Here is a 16,052-nt window from a genome sequence, read left to right as displayed (position 1 = left end):
GGGGGGGGTGGGCGTTGGAGAAAAAGCACGCGGCTCCACTACGCCGCCGATTTTGGATGGGGGAGGGGGGGCTGGCGTGTAGGTTTGCCCGGAACCAATCTTCCGTCGGTGCTGACCGGAGACAAAATAAAAGAGAAGAATGTCATTGTCTCTGGCATACTTTCCTTTGTTGGTTTTCGTTTTTTGAATTGATTGGTTGGGATTTATTGAGATAAGAAAGGTCTTGTTGATTGTGTACACTCCTTGTCCTTATTATAGATTGATATATCTTATAGGCAAGACGTTGATGCGACATCCTCATCCCGTCCTCCCCCCCTCTTCCCCCTTTGCCTTGGTGGGTGATGGTGGGGGTCGTATGGTGCAATTTTGATTTCTTGCAGCGGGTGCATACATGCTAGGCTGATTTATTTGCTGATGGAAGCCAATTCATTCTAGTGCTGATCGATGCACGAGGCTTGGACTGGGGGGTTCCTTGTTGACCAAGTGGAGCGGAAAGTTACCCGTGCTCAAGGCTTCCGGGTTTCCTTTTTCATCTGAGGGGGACTTGTGAGTGGAGATTTTGCATCAAGTGTGACCCTACATTTATTTACTTGGCTGGGTTAATTGTGTTACTGACTGTTTTGAGTTGAACAAGTTGATTCTAAACACCGAGTGCTTTGTGGCTGGGCTCCAGCTCATGGATGTACATTCAATGTTGAGGTGCAACCGTTTTAGTGTTCATGCTTGCTTTTTCTGATGTGCCGCTGTTTTGCCGCGAGCTAGTGATGGTGTACGCGCAAGCCACGATTGATGAACTTGTTTGGCGGACGCCCCAGATGCAGCCAATTGAGTCCGGCAATTGCGACAGGTATTAGTGATCAGATGTCTTATATCCATAGTTTATAATGTCAATGCGACAGCCATGTGTCCAGAACGATAGTGCTAAGCTTGTCTCGACCACGAAACATGTCACTATTCTTGGGCCTGATCGGGCAATTTATTCGATGACGCGGATGCTCGTATAAGCCCGTTCGCTTCCTATACAAAAACCACGTGGTGCAAGGGGCCGCCCGTCATGGTGGATGTGGCTGAGTAAGGATCCACCGTTGGAGATGACCCAGTTGACAATAGACAGAAGGGGGGATGCGGCTTGCTTGTAGACCAGCAAAGCTGATAGTATGTGGTTACAGAAAGCGAAGTCCCACAATAGAACGGGCAAGAATCGGCATGAAGGCTGGAAATATTAAGAGCAGTGGTTATAGCGCGTGGCAGCTTTTACCAGTAACATGAAATGTGGCTGGGAATCCGTCGATGGCGTTGTAACGCCAGCGACTGATCGATGGTTCGATAGTTGCAAGAACGGAGATAGTCGCAATTCTCCTCCCACATGTAGTACCCGAGGCAGTGGAATCATGGCCGTGCTCTGTTTCGCGCACAGCTTAGATGTCGTGTACTCAGTACGCCACGGCTTAGATCCGGCGTTGGGTCCTGGGAAAGTTGGAGCTAGCGATATGCTATTGGAGCCTTATATACCAAACAGGGATGGACTTGCATCGTCACCAAGCCACAGACCTTGGTGACACACGGCAAAGATGCCAAGTGAGTACAGCAACAGGACTAATCGCCCTAGAATAGCAAAGACTGCCATGTCCCACCTGATTAGACGTGCCCAATCAGAATATCGCAGCGCTGACGACCTCTTCAAGTGACATTTGGACCGCAGTATCTGGACACTCAGGAGATGGGTTGTCAAAGCTCCGCCCAGGTTCTTGGATGTTCGTATAGACGGGACATTGGAGATATGAGAACTCAGTGTCTTTGGGCCTGTGCCCCGTACCATGGCAATCGTCTTGATGGATGGCATTCTAATACGAAGCTGGAAACCGCTGCTTCGAGGAGGAAAAGAGTCATGAACTTGGTGGGCCCACCTCGATGTTTGGTCAGGGCGGTTGAAGGGGCCGAGCTAGAGTCCGAGAACTAGCATGTATGCCGACCACATTGGGCCGTTCCTTGCGTTAAAGTTTGGCATGGATTTAGAGTTCGTAAATGGAGATTGTGATTGGCGCAAAGCTTGTAGATCTCTGCAGGGCTCCGACTAACCGGCTTTAGTGCGGAACCTGCTCCAACCTTGTGGCTTGGCGAGAGGCGTGTTCCTATTGTCCGACATGGGAGCTTTCTCTATCAATCCGCTCCACCAGCTTGTGAGAACAACGTTTCGCGAAACTCGGTACATTTACTCCACAGTTTCAGGATTTCAGATGGCTTCGCCGCTGCTGGCCGGCTCTTGAACATGAAATGCGAGGGTGCTCATGCCTACGCCAACTGTATCTGTCTTGCACCCAGTAGCGGTGACAAGAGCTTCTCCGGCGCCAATAAGAACCTTCAGATAGGTTCGGATGTTTCTGCATTGGGATTACCTACATATCTGTGTGGTGTACTAGAGATAGTGTAACCTTAGGTGGATGGAATCACGGCAGATCAGCAGCATACCCTCTTTTTCTCAGCGGTATCGCTATAGCAAGTATCGACAGCCAAGTCAAATCAGTTGACAGCACACTGAAATGCTGGGTCAGATCAAGAAAATACGTCGGATCTACTGACAGGGAAGCGCTCCTTACCGTCTAGTTTCACCCTGCGCGGGGATTTTTTTCCTTAAATACGAACCCCAATGGAACGCTTGATTGGGGCCGCCCTGTGAGTCCAGGTGCCACGCGAGCTCCACATGCTATGTGACACTGTCTCCCCGACTGCAGTCTGTGCTTAGGTGTGTGCCGCAGCTAATAACGGACCCATATGTCATGTTTGAGACCCAGTCAGTAAGCCAGCCAACCAACATAATACTGAGGCCTGGATCCTTGGGCTACTCGTTTTTCCTGATCTTGTTCCCTTTCTCGCGACCGATCGTATCCCCAGACCGCCGCCTATAGGTACCATTGTGCCTGCATGCCTTGCATGCACGTTCCAACCCGGTCTTCAGCAATACATAATGCAGCTGCCGCCAGCGTCAGTCATACTGAGCTGGCCGACCCCCAACTATGACGACCCAGTAACGCGAGGGCCAGCGCTTGTCATAGTCAATGCTATCTTCATATCACTAACATTCCTCATTGTGGCTGCGCGACTATATACACGGATTGTAATCAAAAGATGGTTCGGCGTTGACGATGTCTTCATCTTGCTCGCGCTTGTAAGTAGTCTTCTCTCACAAACCCACTCTTAGCTAACATAGTGTAGTTGTTCGCAGTGGGCCTCACAGTTGTTGTCCTCTTAGCGAACAAGTCATACGGATGGGATAGGTAAGTGAATAAGCATGAATGTGTACTTCAAGAAATCCTTTCTGACGTGGCCACTATAGACATGTTTGGGACATACCGATTTCAAATTTTGTTCCAACATTCAAAATCGCTATGGCGGCCAAGTTAGCCTTCACAGCGGCAGCAACCTTCACTAGGCTCTCGCTCCACTGCTTCTACTACCGTCTGGTCTCGGATTCAGGAAAAACGTGAGTCGTTAGCTGTGATATGCTTCATGTGCCAAGTACGAATACTAATACCTGCTGCGCTTCAGATGGTTCAGGTGGCTGGTTCACTTCAACGTTTTCTACACAGTCAGCAGCTTTCTGTCATTTACCTGCATCGCGATATTCTTTTGCATACCCGTCAAAAACTACTGGACTCTTGGTGCACCGTCAGAGACCTGCTTGGATGAAGCAAGTGCAACTCTAATTGTTGGAATAATCAACTGTGTTGCAGATCTTCTGACAACAGTGACACCCATTCCTTTGGTAATGGGAGTAAGTTCTCTTCCACTCGGGCAAAACGATACATGCTAAAAACCCCAAGTTACAAATGCCTCTCCACCAACGTCTAGCCGTGGCCTTTTTCTTTAGCATGGGTTTCATAGTAACTGGCGCTGGCATCGTGCGAACTTGGTTCATATATCGGAGTCTCTTCAACGAGTGGGATCAAACATGGTATGCATATCCACTATGGATTGCAGCTGCCGTGGAGATTGATCTGGGAGTAGTAAGCACGTGTGACCAAATCTTTGTACAGGGCTAACCAAGAATAGATGTGCGCGTCAGCTCCCGTTCTCAAGCCACTGCTCGCGAAGATACCCTGGAGTCTATCTGGAGCGCTGACCGGAGGTTTATCTTTCAAGAAATCGTCACTTGGTACCTCCAAAACGCTTACGGCCGGTCAATCAGCAGGCTTCATGTCAACGCGAAGATCCGCCGCTCCCCAAAGCATACCAGAGCTCATGTCTGACAAAGGACATAGTTATGAGATGAAAAACTGGCAAGAGGCGACACCAGGACAGGTGAACACAGATCTAGAAAGAGGCAACCAAGAGACGGTTTCCGAAGAGGAGGAAAGGTCAAAGGATGGCGTGATGCGCTGGCTACAAAAACTTCGACCAAACTGCACAGCAACAAACAAGGAACAGGAAATGACTATTACCTTGACCAGCCAAGTGGAGCTGAAGAGCGAACCTGCAGTATCGCGCGATGGTTCTCCGAGCCGGTACAAGTCGTTTCACGAGAACCATATGCCGCTTCCAGCATCGATACCTGAAAGAGCTACACCGACCGACGATCGAATAAATCCAATAGCTGAACATGACAGCGGTAGAGCAAAATAAACCCATATATCCAGCATTGACTGTGTGGAATTCTAGCGTTATACATTTAATGAAGTTTGTACATTGTTGCAGCTATAATATACTAATTCTAACATAGTAATATTCGCATGATAGTTTTGCAAGATGGAAACCGAGGATTTTCAACACACCTTGATCGCATATAACGGTCCGATTCCAAGCCGAAGGAGGCGCAATGAAAGCGGTATTCGTTCCGAAAGAATGGCGGCAGTCTAGCCAATATGTGCATTGTACTGTCGGGACATGACCAAGTTGGCGGTCGAGACCTCCACATAATGCGCAAAGGCACGAGATGCACAAATGGACCCACATGTACCTCGGCACGTACCTCATGGACACATACTCCAGATCCAAGATTTTCTACAACCAGCCGGAATCCTAACTCACCAGAGAAAGATTATTGGGCAACTGCCATCTAGACTCTTTGTTGGCCACGACGCCCACGTGATCAAATACAGAATACACACATCCTTGGACAGGTGTCAAGAGAAACTACTCCGTTATGTCCACGTACGTACTCCCATTGCGCCGACGATTTTGGCCGCACTCACCTGTCATCCGCGTCACCACGTTCTAATTGCGGAAACCGGTACAACACCCCCTTAAAAACATTACCAAAAACATGTCATTTTGAGTTCTCTTACCATCTAACGCATGAAAATGATGGCGTCACATGGCATCTGTTGGGAGAATTTGAGGCGTTCGTATTCTCGGCACCCGAAGTTTACTTGCTTCTGCTAAAATTGTCGGTCCTTTGTCCTTACTACTAAGTTTTGCAAGTACAAAAAAAACTTTCAACGGGAGGAAAATCGGTACTTTTCGATGTACCAAAATTAACAAAGTAAGAACCAACGAACCACAAACACATGTTCGCTTTTTGGTGAGTGATTTTGCCTCGGTGCAGGGATACGTACGTATGGATAGGTCTGGTTCGACTGGTGGGAATTTCCACAAAGCTAGATGGTGTATACTAGAACGAACAATCAATAAGTCTACGTTGAGCGCCTCCCAAATTCAGTAAAGAGCGTTTGCAGCCCCCAGTTCACGTGCCAGTGTTGTACATGTAAGGTGTGTATTGTGATTGGGTGGGCTGTCATTGGTATGCTGGTTCGTCTGGGGCACATCGGGCCATCGGGCTGCCGATGCACGTTACCAAGCTTTGCTCCGCTTAGTCTTGTGTTCGCTTTGCCGGCTTTTGGCAAAGCTTGTTTATTTATTCCGGCGCTATGATGCACATCCACCGTGTTCCCCCGCATGATTGTTACTGGAATAGAGGGGCAACTAAGTAGTGAATAGGCTGATCTTACAGGACATTAGCCCTATGTGACGTGACCGCTGCGTTTCTGTTGGAGGGAAAATAGTGGGTAGTTGCACTGTTGCACTGTAGAATGGTACATGCTCTGGGTAATTATAGCTACAGAAACACGAGACCACTATAGATAAATAGAAGTAATGTAGCTCGTGGGGATCCAGAGGAGCACAGAGGACTTGGGTTTGTCTTTTTTCTTCATATCCAAAAAAACCATGTCTTCAAAATCGCTTCTCGTTGCGCTTGGGCTTGTAGCCACAGGTTCATTGGTGCATGCAGGGCCTTGTGACATTTACGCCAAAGGCAACACACCATGCATTGCTGCACATGCCACCACTCGTGCTCTGTACAATGCATACAGTGGCCCGCTCTACCAAGTCAAGCGTGGCTCAGACGGTGCCACAACTGACATTGCTCCACTGTCCGCCGGCGGTGTCGCCAATGCAGCTGCTCAAGACAAGTTCTGTGCCAACACGACATGCCTCATTTCCATCATCTACGACCAATCTGGCAAAGGAAACCACCTCACACAAGCACCACCAGGCGCTTTCAAGGGCCCAGACGTCGGCGGTTACGACAATCTGGCAAGTGCTATCGGTGCACCTGTTTCGCTAGGCGGCAAAAAGGCATATGGCGTCTTCATCTCCCCTGGAACCGGGTACCGCAATAACAACGTAAAAGGCTCGGCCGTAAAAGACGAGCCCCAAGGCATATACGCCGTCTTGGACGGTACACATTACAATGGCGGCTGCTGCTTCGACTATGGCAATGCTGAGACAAACAACCTTGACACTGGTAAGTATATCACCTCCCATCAATTTTTGATATCAGCCAATTGACCACCCAAAAAACAGGCAACGGCCACATGGAAGCCATCTACTTTGGTGACAACACCGTGTGGGGCAGCGGCGCTGGCAACGGCCCCTGGGTCATGGCTGACCTAGAAAACGGCCTCTTCTCCGGCGCAAACCCAAAGCAGAACACTCAAAACCCATCCGTCTCAAACCGCTTCCTAACGACTGTTGTCAAGGGCAAGCCTGGCGTCTGGGCCATCCGCGCCGGAGACGCCACCACAGGCGGACTCTCAACATACTACAACGGCTCGCGCCCAAGTGTGTCGGGCTACAACCCCATGAGCAAAGAAGGTGCCATTATCCTCGGTATCGGCGGCGACAACAGCAACGGCGCACAGGGAACCTTCACCGAGGGCGCAATGACGTTCGGGTATCCCAGCGACGCAATCGAAAACGAAGTCCAGGCCAACCTTGTTGCGGCTGGATACTCCACTGGACGCGGATTGATGACTAGCGGACCCGCATACACCGTTGGATCCAGTGTATCTCTCAGGGCCACGACATCTGGCTACACGGACCGCTATCTCGCGCACTCCGGAGCGACAGTGAACACCCAAGTCGTATCGTCGTCGAGCACTGCGCTGCTCAAGCGCCAGGCGAGCTGGATTGTTCGCGCTGGCTTCACCAACAGCGAGTGCTTTGCGTTCGAATCAAAGGATACGGCTGGAAGCTTTCTCCGCCACGCAAATTTCGTGCTGCAGGTCAATGCTAATGATGGATCCAAGGGGTTCAAGGAAGATGCGACATTTTGTCCTCAGGCGGGTCTTACGGGTAAGGGTAGCTCGATTAGGACTTGGGCGTACCCGACGAGGTGGATTCGCCATTTTAACAATGTTGGGTATATTTCGAGCAATGGTGGTGTCAAGGACTTTGATAATGTCAGCTCGTTCAACGACGATATCACGTGGCTTGTTGAGAGTGCCCTGGCTTAAGGGGACCGGGTAGTATGTGGTGGAATTTTATGTAAGTATGAATGCTTCCGACGTATATAAGTTGGTTTTGTCAGAATATGTTGATGAATGGTATATTCCTATGTATATATGGACGGGATTGCCTCTACTATGTAAGCTGCATTTGTTAGCAAATATAAAGATACCAAAGTACTCTAGTAAACTTCTGTTAAATTTCCTCACTTACCTTGAATTTTGGAATTCATGATCGGAAGCGGGCATTGTATCATGTCGCATTTGAACACGAGAAATCAACATCCAGTTCACACACACACTGCATATGAACATTGAACAAGTTTTGTTTAAGCTACTGGTACAAGTTATAGTACTGGCTATCAAGACTGCTTACAAAAAAGACCCGACATCGCCTAGTCTATGGCTAAATCTAGGGGATATACACATCAACAGGGCTGGGAATAACAGAAAGAAGAAGATCCTTTTAGTCAATAAGCAGACTGTTCAGGCGAGCCTCAGTGGCAATAACGTCCAAGGCCTGCTTGACCTCGAGGACTCTTCTGCATTCTGCCAACCAGTCTTTGCTTAGTACCTTTGCCCATCCTTGTAGACTGTTCATTTCTCGTGCAGCAGCATCTAGGTCGCCCTCTTCAAGGAGAACCTCTGTGCGTGCGAGGGTAGCTTCGACGTCGCCACCAACGGCGAGACCAGACTTCTTAAACAGAACCTTGGACATGGCGAGCGAGGCGAGGTGAGAAGCGACACCTGCGTCTTCGGGCAGAAGAGCAGCTTTCCTGACTTCAGCGGCAACACGGCGGAAGCGGTCAATCAGGAGAGCGGAGCTGGGAATGCCGCGTTGGTAGGCGGCGGGGTTGATGCTGGCAATGGCAGCGCTGACAACGGGGTCATCCTCAGCGATTTCCTTGAGAGCGGCCAGCTCAGTGACAAATGGCTTGGGGACGATCTGAGACTCGAGTGCAGACCTTACAGCCTCGACAGCAACGACAAGATGTTGTGTCTTGAGGTTGGCGTCAATGACGCTGTTCCACTCGGCCGTCAGCTTCTCCAACTCGTGCACCGAAGACGAAAGCTCGTTAAGCTTGCCTAGGCGGCCTTCGCGCTCAGCCTCAACACGCTCCTTGACAGTGGCAGTGAAAGCCTTTTGCATGCTGATGCTCTGCTCGAGAAGTTGGTTCTTAAGCTTCTGCTCGTAGACCTTTTGGGCTACTTGCAGCTCAGACTGCAGCCTCTCCTTGTAGCCCTGCGATAGACGTTCGCGCTCGTTTTCGAATTCCTCCTTGAACTGAGCTTCCTGGGCCTGCATTTGGTGGTCGAGGCGCTGTACGAGTTCCTTGGCGGCCTGCTCGAATTCGGCGTGAGCCGCCTTGACCTTGTCCTCGGACTCCTTTTCGAGGTTTGCTTTCATCAAGTTGATATCGGCAACTACCTTGGCAAGGTCGCCCTTGGCCTTGTCGAGGGTCGAGTTGTACTTTCCACCGTTGGACTCGTCCGCGTTGACAACGGTGATGATGTCATTAACAATCTTGACGACATCCTGGACAACGGGCTCAGTGGCAGCGGGGACATTAAGGTGGTCAAGCGGGGCAATAGCCTTGGAAGGGGCTTCTTGCTTGGGCTCTGGCTTCTTTTCCTGAGACGAGACCTTGGGCTGCTGTCCGCTCGACTCGACCTTGTCCACTTTGTTGTTGTCGGCAACGGCACTCAGATGCGGGCCTGTAGTAGCGAGATCGCTGCTGTTCTCCTTGACCGGGCGGGCAGTCAGGCCGCTGTTTCCAGGAATGGTGACCTTGTTCTCTCCCGAGATCTGGGGGTGCAGCCGGGGGTCGCCAGCACGGCCGGGGAAACGCTTCCTAAACTCGCGCTCCTCAAAGTAGGCGACGGCATCCTCTCCGTAGGGAACGTACTCTGTGAAGAAGTCGTGGAAGTTGTCCGAGACGAGAGAGTAGTAGACACCGCCAGCGTATCCTAGACCCGAGAGGATGGCAAGGCGGAGGAGGAAGCCACGGAGAAAGCGCCTCTTCTTCTTCTTTGGTTTTGGCTGGACTGGGTCCGGTGCCACACTGGCCGTGCCTGGCCCCGTGGGGGGAGTCGTCTTGGGGGCGGTGGTGGGAGCGTCACGCGATGCGCCTGCAGCGGCGATGGAGCTGTCTGGAGCGGGCGGGGGTTTTGGCACGTCCGAAGGAGGGATGGTGTTTGTGTCGTTGGCGGGACTGGATGGGCTCAGTGAAGGCTCCGTGGTGGGTGCCGGATTGGGGACGGTCGTCTCGCCCAGACTCTTCTTATCATCGGCGTAGAAGCGTCTGGCGACATGCCATTGCGGGCGGGCGTGGCAGGCCAATGGCCTGGCAGCTGGACGGGCCCGAAGAATGGAGGCGCGCAGCATGGTGGGCTGCCTCCGGATGGCGGGGATGGGGATGTTGATGGGCGGGTGATGGTCGTTGAGCCAGTGCCAAAGCCGGCCTGCGAAGATTTGGAGCTTCTGCCGACGACACACGTCAGGGCGCACGGACACGGGCAGCCATTCCTCTCCTCTCCTCTCCTCATCATTACTTCCACCGTCACTGCCACTACACTACAACCAATATCATCACCACCACCACCACAACATTATCTCGCCTCGTCTTTGGACGCTGCTGACAAACGCCGTATTTGTGGTGCTACCTTCGCGTGAGCCCATGCAAACACTACGGCATGTCCGTCCAGCTGCCATGCTCGTGCTGCTACTGCTGCTGTCCATGGTGCACACCACACGTTTGATATATGCTAACCTCCCCCTTCGTCTCCTTTCCTTCTTCTTCTCCATCTTCCTTGTCTTTCATCCCATCTCTCCTTTCACCTCTCACTATCACTGTCAGCCCTTCGCCCCCAATCTGAAACTCGGCGAGTGAGCACAGCCTTCGCGTCACCACCTTGCAACGTCATCAGATCACCTTCATCACAAGCCCACAAGCACCCGCTTTCCCGCCTACCAGCCCACCCACACCTATTCCACTCCCACATGCATCATCCCGTCCACGCAAACTTGCCTTGAAACAGCAGACGAGGCCCCACTTGTTTGCCAGTTCACAAAAATTTCCTCGTGGCTTTTCTTGGCTGCGACTTGATCCTGTTCAAACATCACATAATCCTCGACCCGTCTTACCCTCACCTTGAGAGTTTGTCCTCACCAGCTGCACAACTCTGTGCAAGAATCATCCTTATACACGCTCGTCTCAATTATGAAAAGCGGCCCGACCCGCAGCGCACATGCGCGTGACGATACAGAGTTCCGCTACGACCTTAGTCACGCCATATATGGCAGTTTCCCATCATGCGCATCACACACCACGCCGCCTCAGCGATCGCGTGCCCCATCCCCACACTTCGCCTCAAAAGCATCCAGCGAGCCGGCTTCTAGTACACTTGTCGATTCCACTCTCAGCGGACAGAACGAAATTCAAAGTCCCAACGACGACGACGGCGACGGCGACATCGATAACGATATCACCAACAACAGCGCGATACAGCCCTGGCTTTCCCACCAACCCAGTTCACCCAGCCATGCAGCCGACATGGACAACATGCACCAAAGCGTTTGTCTGAACCTCACCCCGCCCTGCGAAACCACCACATCTGAATCGGAGTTGTGGATCCTACCCGAACTTGACGACTGCAATGCCAATCCATCAGCGTCTTCGACTTCTTCTTCGTCTACCTCTTCTTCGTCATCATCGCCCCCCTCCTCCACAAAATCACCTCGACCATCGGCCCCCTTGCTAGTTGGTGGAGAAAAACAAATTTCCCTCTTCCTCTCGCACGCCACAAAAGCCAAATCCCATTTCGAGCAGCTACGCACAAGACTGATCCAAGGCGACTACGACGGCTGGGACTTGTTCGTTGCAAGATGTAGCCCTGAGAGCAAGGATAGACCACGGAACAAACACTATCACGGTGAGGAGTGGGTGGACGAGGAGTTTGACCTTGTCGTCTTGTCGGCTGTCAGGGCGAGTTGTTGATTCCGGGTGGTTTATCTTCTTTGTAATGACGAGATATGACCTTTCTTTCTCTTCTTTTGTTTTTCAGTCTTTCCTTCTAATGATAATGACGATACTCATGATTGGTTTTGGCGTAAAGGATTTCAAACTGGTAATGAACGATACCCTGTCTCTCTTTTTCGTCTCCCTCTTTTTCTTTCTTTTGTTCTAATGGAGCCAGTACATGCAAGAGTATAGTAGAATTGGCTAAGAAGAAAAGGTTTCTTACGTTCTCAAAACATCCACAATTGCATCTGTCCTTACAAACACTAATTCACTGTCTTCTTCTGATGGTTGATTTGTTAGATGTATAAATATATTTATTCGGCCGTGCACCGCCCCACCACACCCTCAGGACCCTGAGAATTACTATCAAGAAAAAGAAAGAAAGACGAAGAAAAAAATATTAACATCTATACAGCAGACCTACACGGTTGGAATTACAAGAGTGCGAGTAAGTGAGCGAAAGAGAAAGAAAGAAAGAAAGAAGAAAAGAAGAAAAGAAGAAGCCTTTTCCCTTCCAATCTACCCATCTAAGCTCTTGAACCTAAGGAAAATAAAGATTTATAAGAAGAAGACACGACACACTCGACTGGATGCCAAGCAAACAGTCAATGGGACAACAACAACAACAACAACAAGACTACTCGATCCTCTTCTTTCCCTCTTCCAATCCCAATAACCTCGCGTCGCTCTTGCCCCTCTCATGCTTTGTACCCACAAGTGGTCCCACCATGCTGCTCTGCGACACTTTGGCCAGCGTATCCTGGAAAGCCTCGATTTGCGGGGGTTGGCGGTTGAGTTTGGGCCAGTTGACCTGAATTGTACGTTAGGAATGTGTACTTGAACAAAACAAAGAAACAAGTAGAGAAAAAAAAGGTCGGAAATAGTTGAGTGACAAAAAAAAAACTTACATAAAGAGTACCGTTGGCCCAGATAAAGTTGAAACACGCCGCAGCTGTAACAAGCGACAGCAGCAGCAAAAGACGGATTGGCCACACTGCCGCATCAGGTGCGCGTCGAGTGAAAGTGCTGACGAGGATCAAGAAGATGCTCGCGGCGAGAATGTACGGTATCGACTGGATAAACAAGGGCCGACGGTCGGCAAACAGGAGCTGCCCGCCCATGCCCGAGTCGCTGGGAAGATAATTACCCAGGAATAAATCAAAAGCATCCTGGCGAGGCCCGTCGCTGAAATTGTTCAGGCAGTACCGCGTAATCGAGTTGTTGAGATCCTGCAGCGCACCCTGCTTGGTACGCACACCCAGGCGCGTAAAGTCTGTCTTAAGGGCACCGGTGCCAGAGTAGGATTTGGACACGACGTCGGCATTGTCAGCCCAGATGTTGCGGAAAAGGTGCTCGAACGCAGCGTCTTCCTCTGCGCTCTCACCCTCGCGCATTATGCCCAAGTCAATGAGCATGCGCGAGAGGACAAAGCGACCCAGCATGCTCTGCACCACGTTTGTGCGGTCCAGACAGTCCATGCAGTTTGTTCGCACCACGGCCGTCTGGTGGCGGCGGACCTCGACACCACCTGCATCACCGGGCATGTCGACGCCGCAAAAGTAGCCATGCTTGACAATGTGCGGCTCCAGCTGGTTCAGCAGCAGCTTGGCCCGGTCCCATCGCAGGCCCTTTGTTTCGTTGTGAAAGTCAAAGTAGATGTAGTGCAGGCGGTCGTATACCGTTTGGGCGCGCGCCGGATCAATAATGTGGAACTTTTCAGGGGTAATGCGATCCCCCTCGACGTTTTCAGCAGGGGACGTGTGCAGCATCTGGACCATTTGCTCGTATGCCTCCTTGACGCGCTGCTCGCGGCCCTTTTGGTTAACCAGGTTGACCATCCAGTTGTCGCCGTAGAGGCGGATCTGCTCAGCAAAGTGCTTCTTTGCCGCTGGCAGCGCGCTCTCAATGCCGCGGACCTGCAGCTTGGGTGTGTACTTGAGCGTGTTGATCTCAGCCCAGTAGACGGGCACACTTCCTCTTGTCTGCACATAGGCGAGAACCTGTGTCTCCTTGCCAGCATTGCCACCCGCTGTTCCATTCTGGGTTGAGCCGAAGCCGCCAGGCCCACCCGAAGCATTGTCGTTGAGTATAATGATTTGTTCCGTCTCATTGAAGTTGGACACGTTGCCGTTCTCATCGATGCCGCGCGAAAAGTATCTTGTGCCGGCCTTGAGGCGGGACCGGCGGGTAATGAGAATGAAGGTGAGAGGAGTACCCTTGATAGATGTCCTCTTAATCTCTAGCATGCCATACATGACGGGAAGGATGTAGGGGTCTGCGCCGGGCTGGTGGCCGGCCGAGTGCCTTCCATATCCGCCACTCAGGCCGCCGCGAAAGTCAATGAGGTCGCTGGAGACGAAGCGGTTCCAGTAGAAGCGGTCGTCGGCGCGCTTCCAGAGGGGCGTCGAGGGGTCGAGGTGGGCCTGGCGCTGGAAGGTGTTTGTGATGTCGAACGAGTAGGAAAAGTACAGTGGGGATGTCTTGAGGAGCGTCTTGAGCAGATTGAGATAGTTGTCCTCATCAACGTCGTGCAGAGGCTTCTCGCGCAGGGACAGGAACTCGGTGGAAACAATGCGGTAGACCATGTGGCCTTTTATACGACCAACGGGCTCTGCCTTTGTGATGACAATGATGTACTTGTCGAGGCGCAGCTTGATCATGCCCAGGATGCCGGCGATGCTCGAGACACGTTTAGAACCCAGCAACTTGCCATCATGCAGGCGCATGTCGCCCGATGGGCGGTCGACGACGAGTGTGGGCGCCGAGGGGGACGAGGGAGATGAGAAGGCATAGTGCGAGGGCGACGAGTGCACGTTGATATCGCGGTAGGGGAGGGCGACGCTCATGGTGGGCGGTTGATTAGTGGAGGCAGAGGAGGAGGGGGGAGCTCCGGGCTCTGGGTCGACAAGGGGGTGCGGGTGTTCCCGTCGTGGGCGTGTGGTGGTGAAGGAGAATTACTATGGCTGGGTGTTTGGCGCTACCCAGGGTGTAGTGTGTAGTCGTAGAGCATACGTTGTAGGTAGGAATTACTCTGTCTCGCGCAGGCCATACGGGGCCCAGCGTTTCGTCATGGCGGCCACTGCGGCGCCAGGGTCCGACTCGTGCGCTAAAGCCAAGCACCTGGCACCTGGCACCCAGACGGAACCACGACGACTTCGTCACAGCAACAACCACTCCCACCACCACATCCACACCCTCGTCTGCCTCCCTCACTACACTCTCCCCTTAACCACACCCATCTGGCCCTCGCGAATCTACCCCGCCCTCTTCCCGTCCCCGCTCATCGCCTACACAACCATCACCAACTACCATCGCCGCCTGATAGCGCCGCGTCACTCTCGCCAACATGTCGGCAGGCAGGATGCAGCAGGGCCAACGACCCGGAGGCTCCAGATTTGCACAGTTCAAGCTCGTGCTGTTAGGTAGGAGTGCATGTGTGCCGTCTTCTGTGCCCCGACTGACAAGTGTGCAGGTGAATCGGCTGTCGGAAAGGTGCGCTAGCCTATCTCTCTTCCATGAGTGCCATGGGAACATGTACCAGAGCTAACCCGTCACAGTCGTCTCTAGTATTGCGCTTTGTCAAAGTAAGCATGCACAGCTGGAAGCCCACTGGCCCTCGCCGCTGACTGTTGCAGGACCAATTCGACGACTACCGGGAGTCGACCATCGGCGCCGCCTTCCTCACCCAGACCATCGCCCTCGATGAAAACACAACAGTCAAGTTTGAGATTTGGGATACTGCTGGCCAGGAGCGGTACAAGTCGCTTGCCCCCATGTACTACCGAAACGCAAACTGCGCCGTAGTCGTCTACGACATCACACAAGCTGTAGGTATCTCTACGCTTTCGTCATGCACTAGGTACTGATACGCGCCAGGCATCTCTGGACAAGGCAAAGGCCTGGGTCAAGGAACTGCAACGCCAAGCAAACGAAAACATCATCATTGCCCTGGCTGGAAACAAGCTCGACTTGGTGACCGAGTCGCCCGACAAGCGCGCCATCTCGACGGCTGATGCCGAACAATATGCCCGCGAGGCCGGCCTGCTGTTCTTCGAGACGTCTGCCAAGACGAGCGAGAACGTAAAGGAACTCTTCACAGCCATTGCCAAGAAGCTGCCCATTGACCAGGCCGGCCCACGAAACCTGAGGCCAGGCCAGCAACGACCGGGCGTCAACCTGAGGCCAGAGGCCAACCAGACACAGGGCCCTGCCGGCTGCAACTGCTAGACGGCTAGATAGGACTGGCTGTGTGAGTGTAGGTCTATTGTATGGCGTGCATGGGCGAGTGTGTGACCTGAAGTGGTTG

The 16,052-nt window shown here is 52.2% G+C and overlaps 6 protein-coding genes across 6 annotated transcripts; 4 read left to right on the top strand and 2 right to left on the bottom strand.

Annotated features, from left to right (window-relative positions):
* Positions 1–2,965: 2,965 nt before the first annotated feature.
* COCVIDRAFT_113642 (hypothetical protein) lies at positions 2,966–4,620 on the top strand (the record flags this gene model as incomplete). Its single annotated transcript, XM_014695676.1, has 6 exons — positions 2,966–3,088; positions 3,214–3,275; positions 3,335–3,481; positions 3,547–3,772; positions 3,822–4,004; positions 4,051–4,620. The coding sequence occupies 6 exons, from the start codon at positions 2,966–2,968 to the stop codon at positions 4,618–4,620; spliced, it is 1,311 nt and encodes a 436-aa protein (XP_014551162.1).
* A 1,542-nt stretch (positions 4,621–6,162) lies between these two features.
* On the top strand, positions 6,163–7,733 carry COCVIDRAFT_31269 (carbohydrate-binding module family 42 protein; the record flags this gene model as incomplete). The annotated part of the gene is made up of 2 exons (XM_014695675.1): positions 6,163–6,742; positions 6,802–7,733. 2 exons carry the CDS (start codon positions 6,163–6,165, stop codon positions 7,731–7,733), a joined length of 1,512 nt encoding a protein of 503 aa, XP_014551161.1.
* A 457-nt stretch (positions 7,734–8,190) lies between these two features.
* Positions 8,191–10,110, bottom strand: COCVIDRAFT_31268 (hypothetical protein; the record flags this gene model as incomplete). Its single annotated transcript, XM_014695674.1, has 1 exon — positions 8,191–10,110. One exon carries the CDS (start codon positions 10,108–10,110, stop codon positions 8,191–8,193), a length of 1,920 nt encoding a protein of 639 aa, XP_014551160.1.
* Positions 10,111–10,945: 835 nt separating this feature from the next.
* On the top strand, positions 10,946–11,722 carry COCVIDRAFT_113644 (hypothetical protein; the record flags this gene model as incomplete). Its single annotated transcript, XM_014695673.1, has 1 exon — positions 10,946–11,722. The coding sequence occupies one exon, from the start codon at positions 10,946–10,948 to the stop codon at positions 11,720–11,722; it is 777 nt and encodes a 258-aa protein (XP_014551159.1).
* A 661-nt stretch (positions 11,723–12,383) lies between these two features.
* COCVIDRAFT_113640 (hypothetical protein) lies at positions 12,384–14,592 on the bottom strand (the record flags this gene model as incomplete). The annotated part of the gene is made up of 2 exons (XM_014695672.1): positions 12,384–12,557; positions 12,655–14,592. 2 exons carry the CDS (start codon positions 14,590–14,592, stop codon positions 12,384–12,386), a joined length of 2,112 nt encoding a protein of 703 aa, XP_014551158.1.
* Positions 14,593–15,092: 500 nt separating this feature from the next.
* On the top strand, positions 15,093–15,973 carry COCVIDRAFT_31265 (hypothetical protein; the record flags this gene model as incomplete). The annotated part of the gene is made up of 5 exons (XM_014695671.1): positions 15,093–15,168; positions 15,219–15,238; positions 15,304–15,330; positions 15,382–15,573; positions 15,623–15,973. The coding sequence occupies 5 exons, from the start codon at positions 15,093–15,095 to the stop codon at positions 15,971–15,973; spliced, it is 666 nt and encodes a 221-aa protein (XP_014551157.1).
* Positions 15,974–16,052: the final 79 nt, after the last annotated feature.

The sequence above is a fragment of the Bipolaris victoriae genome (assembly GCF_000527765.1).
Source record: "Bipolaris victoriae FI3 unplaced genomic scaffold scaffold_151, whole genome shotgun sequence".
Classification (NCBI taxonomy): domain Eukaryota; kingdom Fungi; phylum Ascomycota; class Dothideomycetes; order Pleosporales; family Pleosporaceae; genus Bipolaris; species Bipolaris victoriae.
The sequence above is the reverse complement of the archived record's forward strand: the minus strand, read 5'-3'. Positions and strand labels throughout refer to the sequence as shown.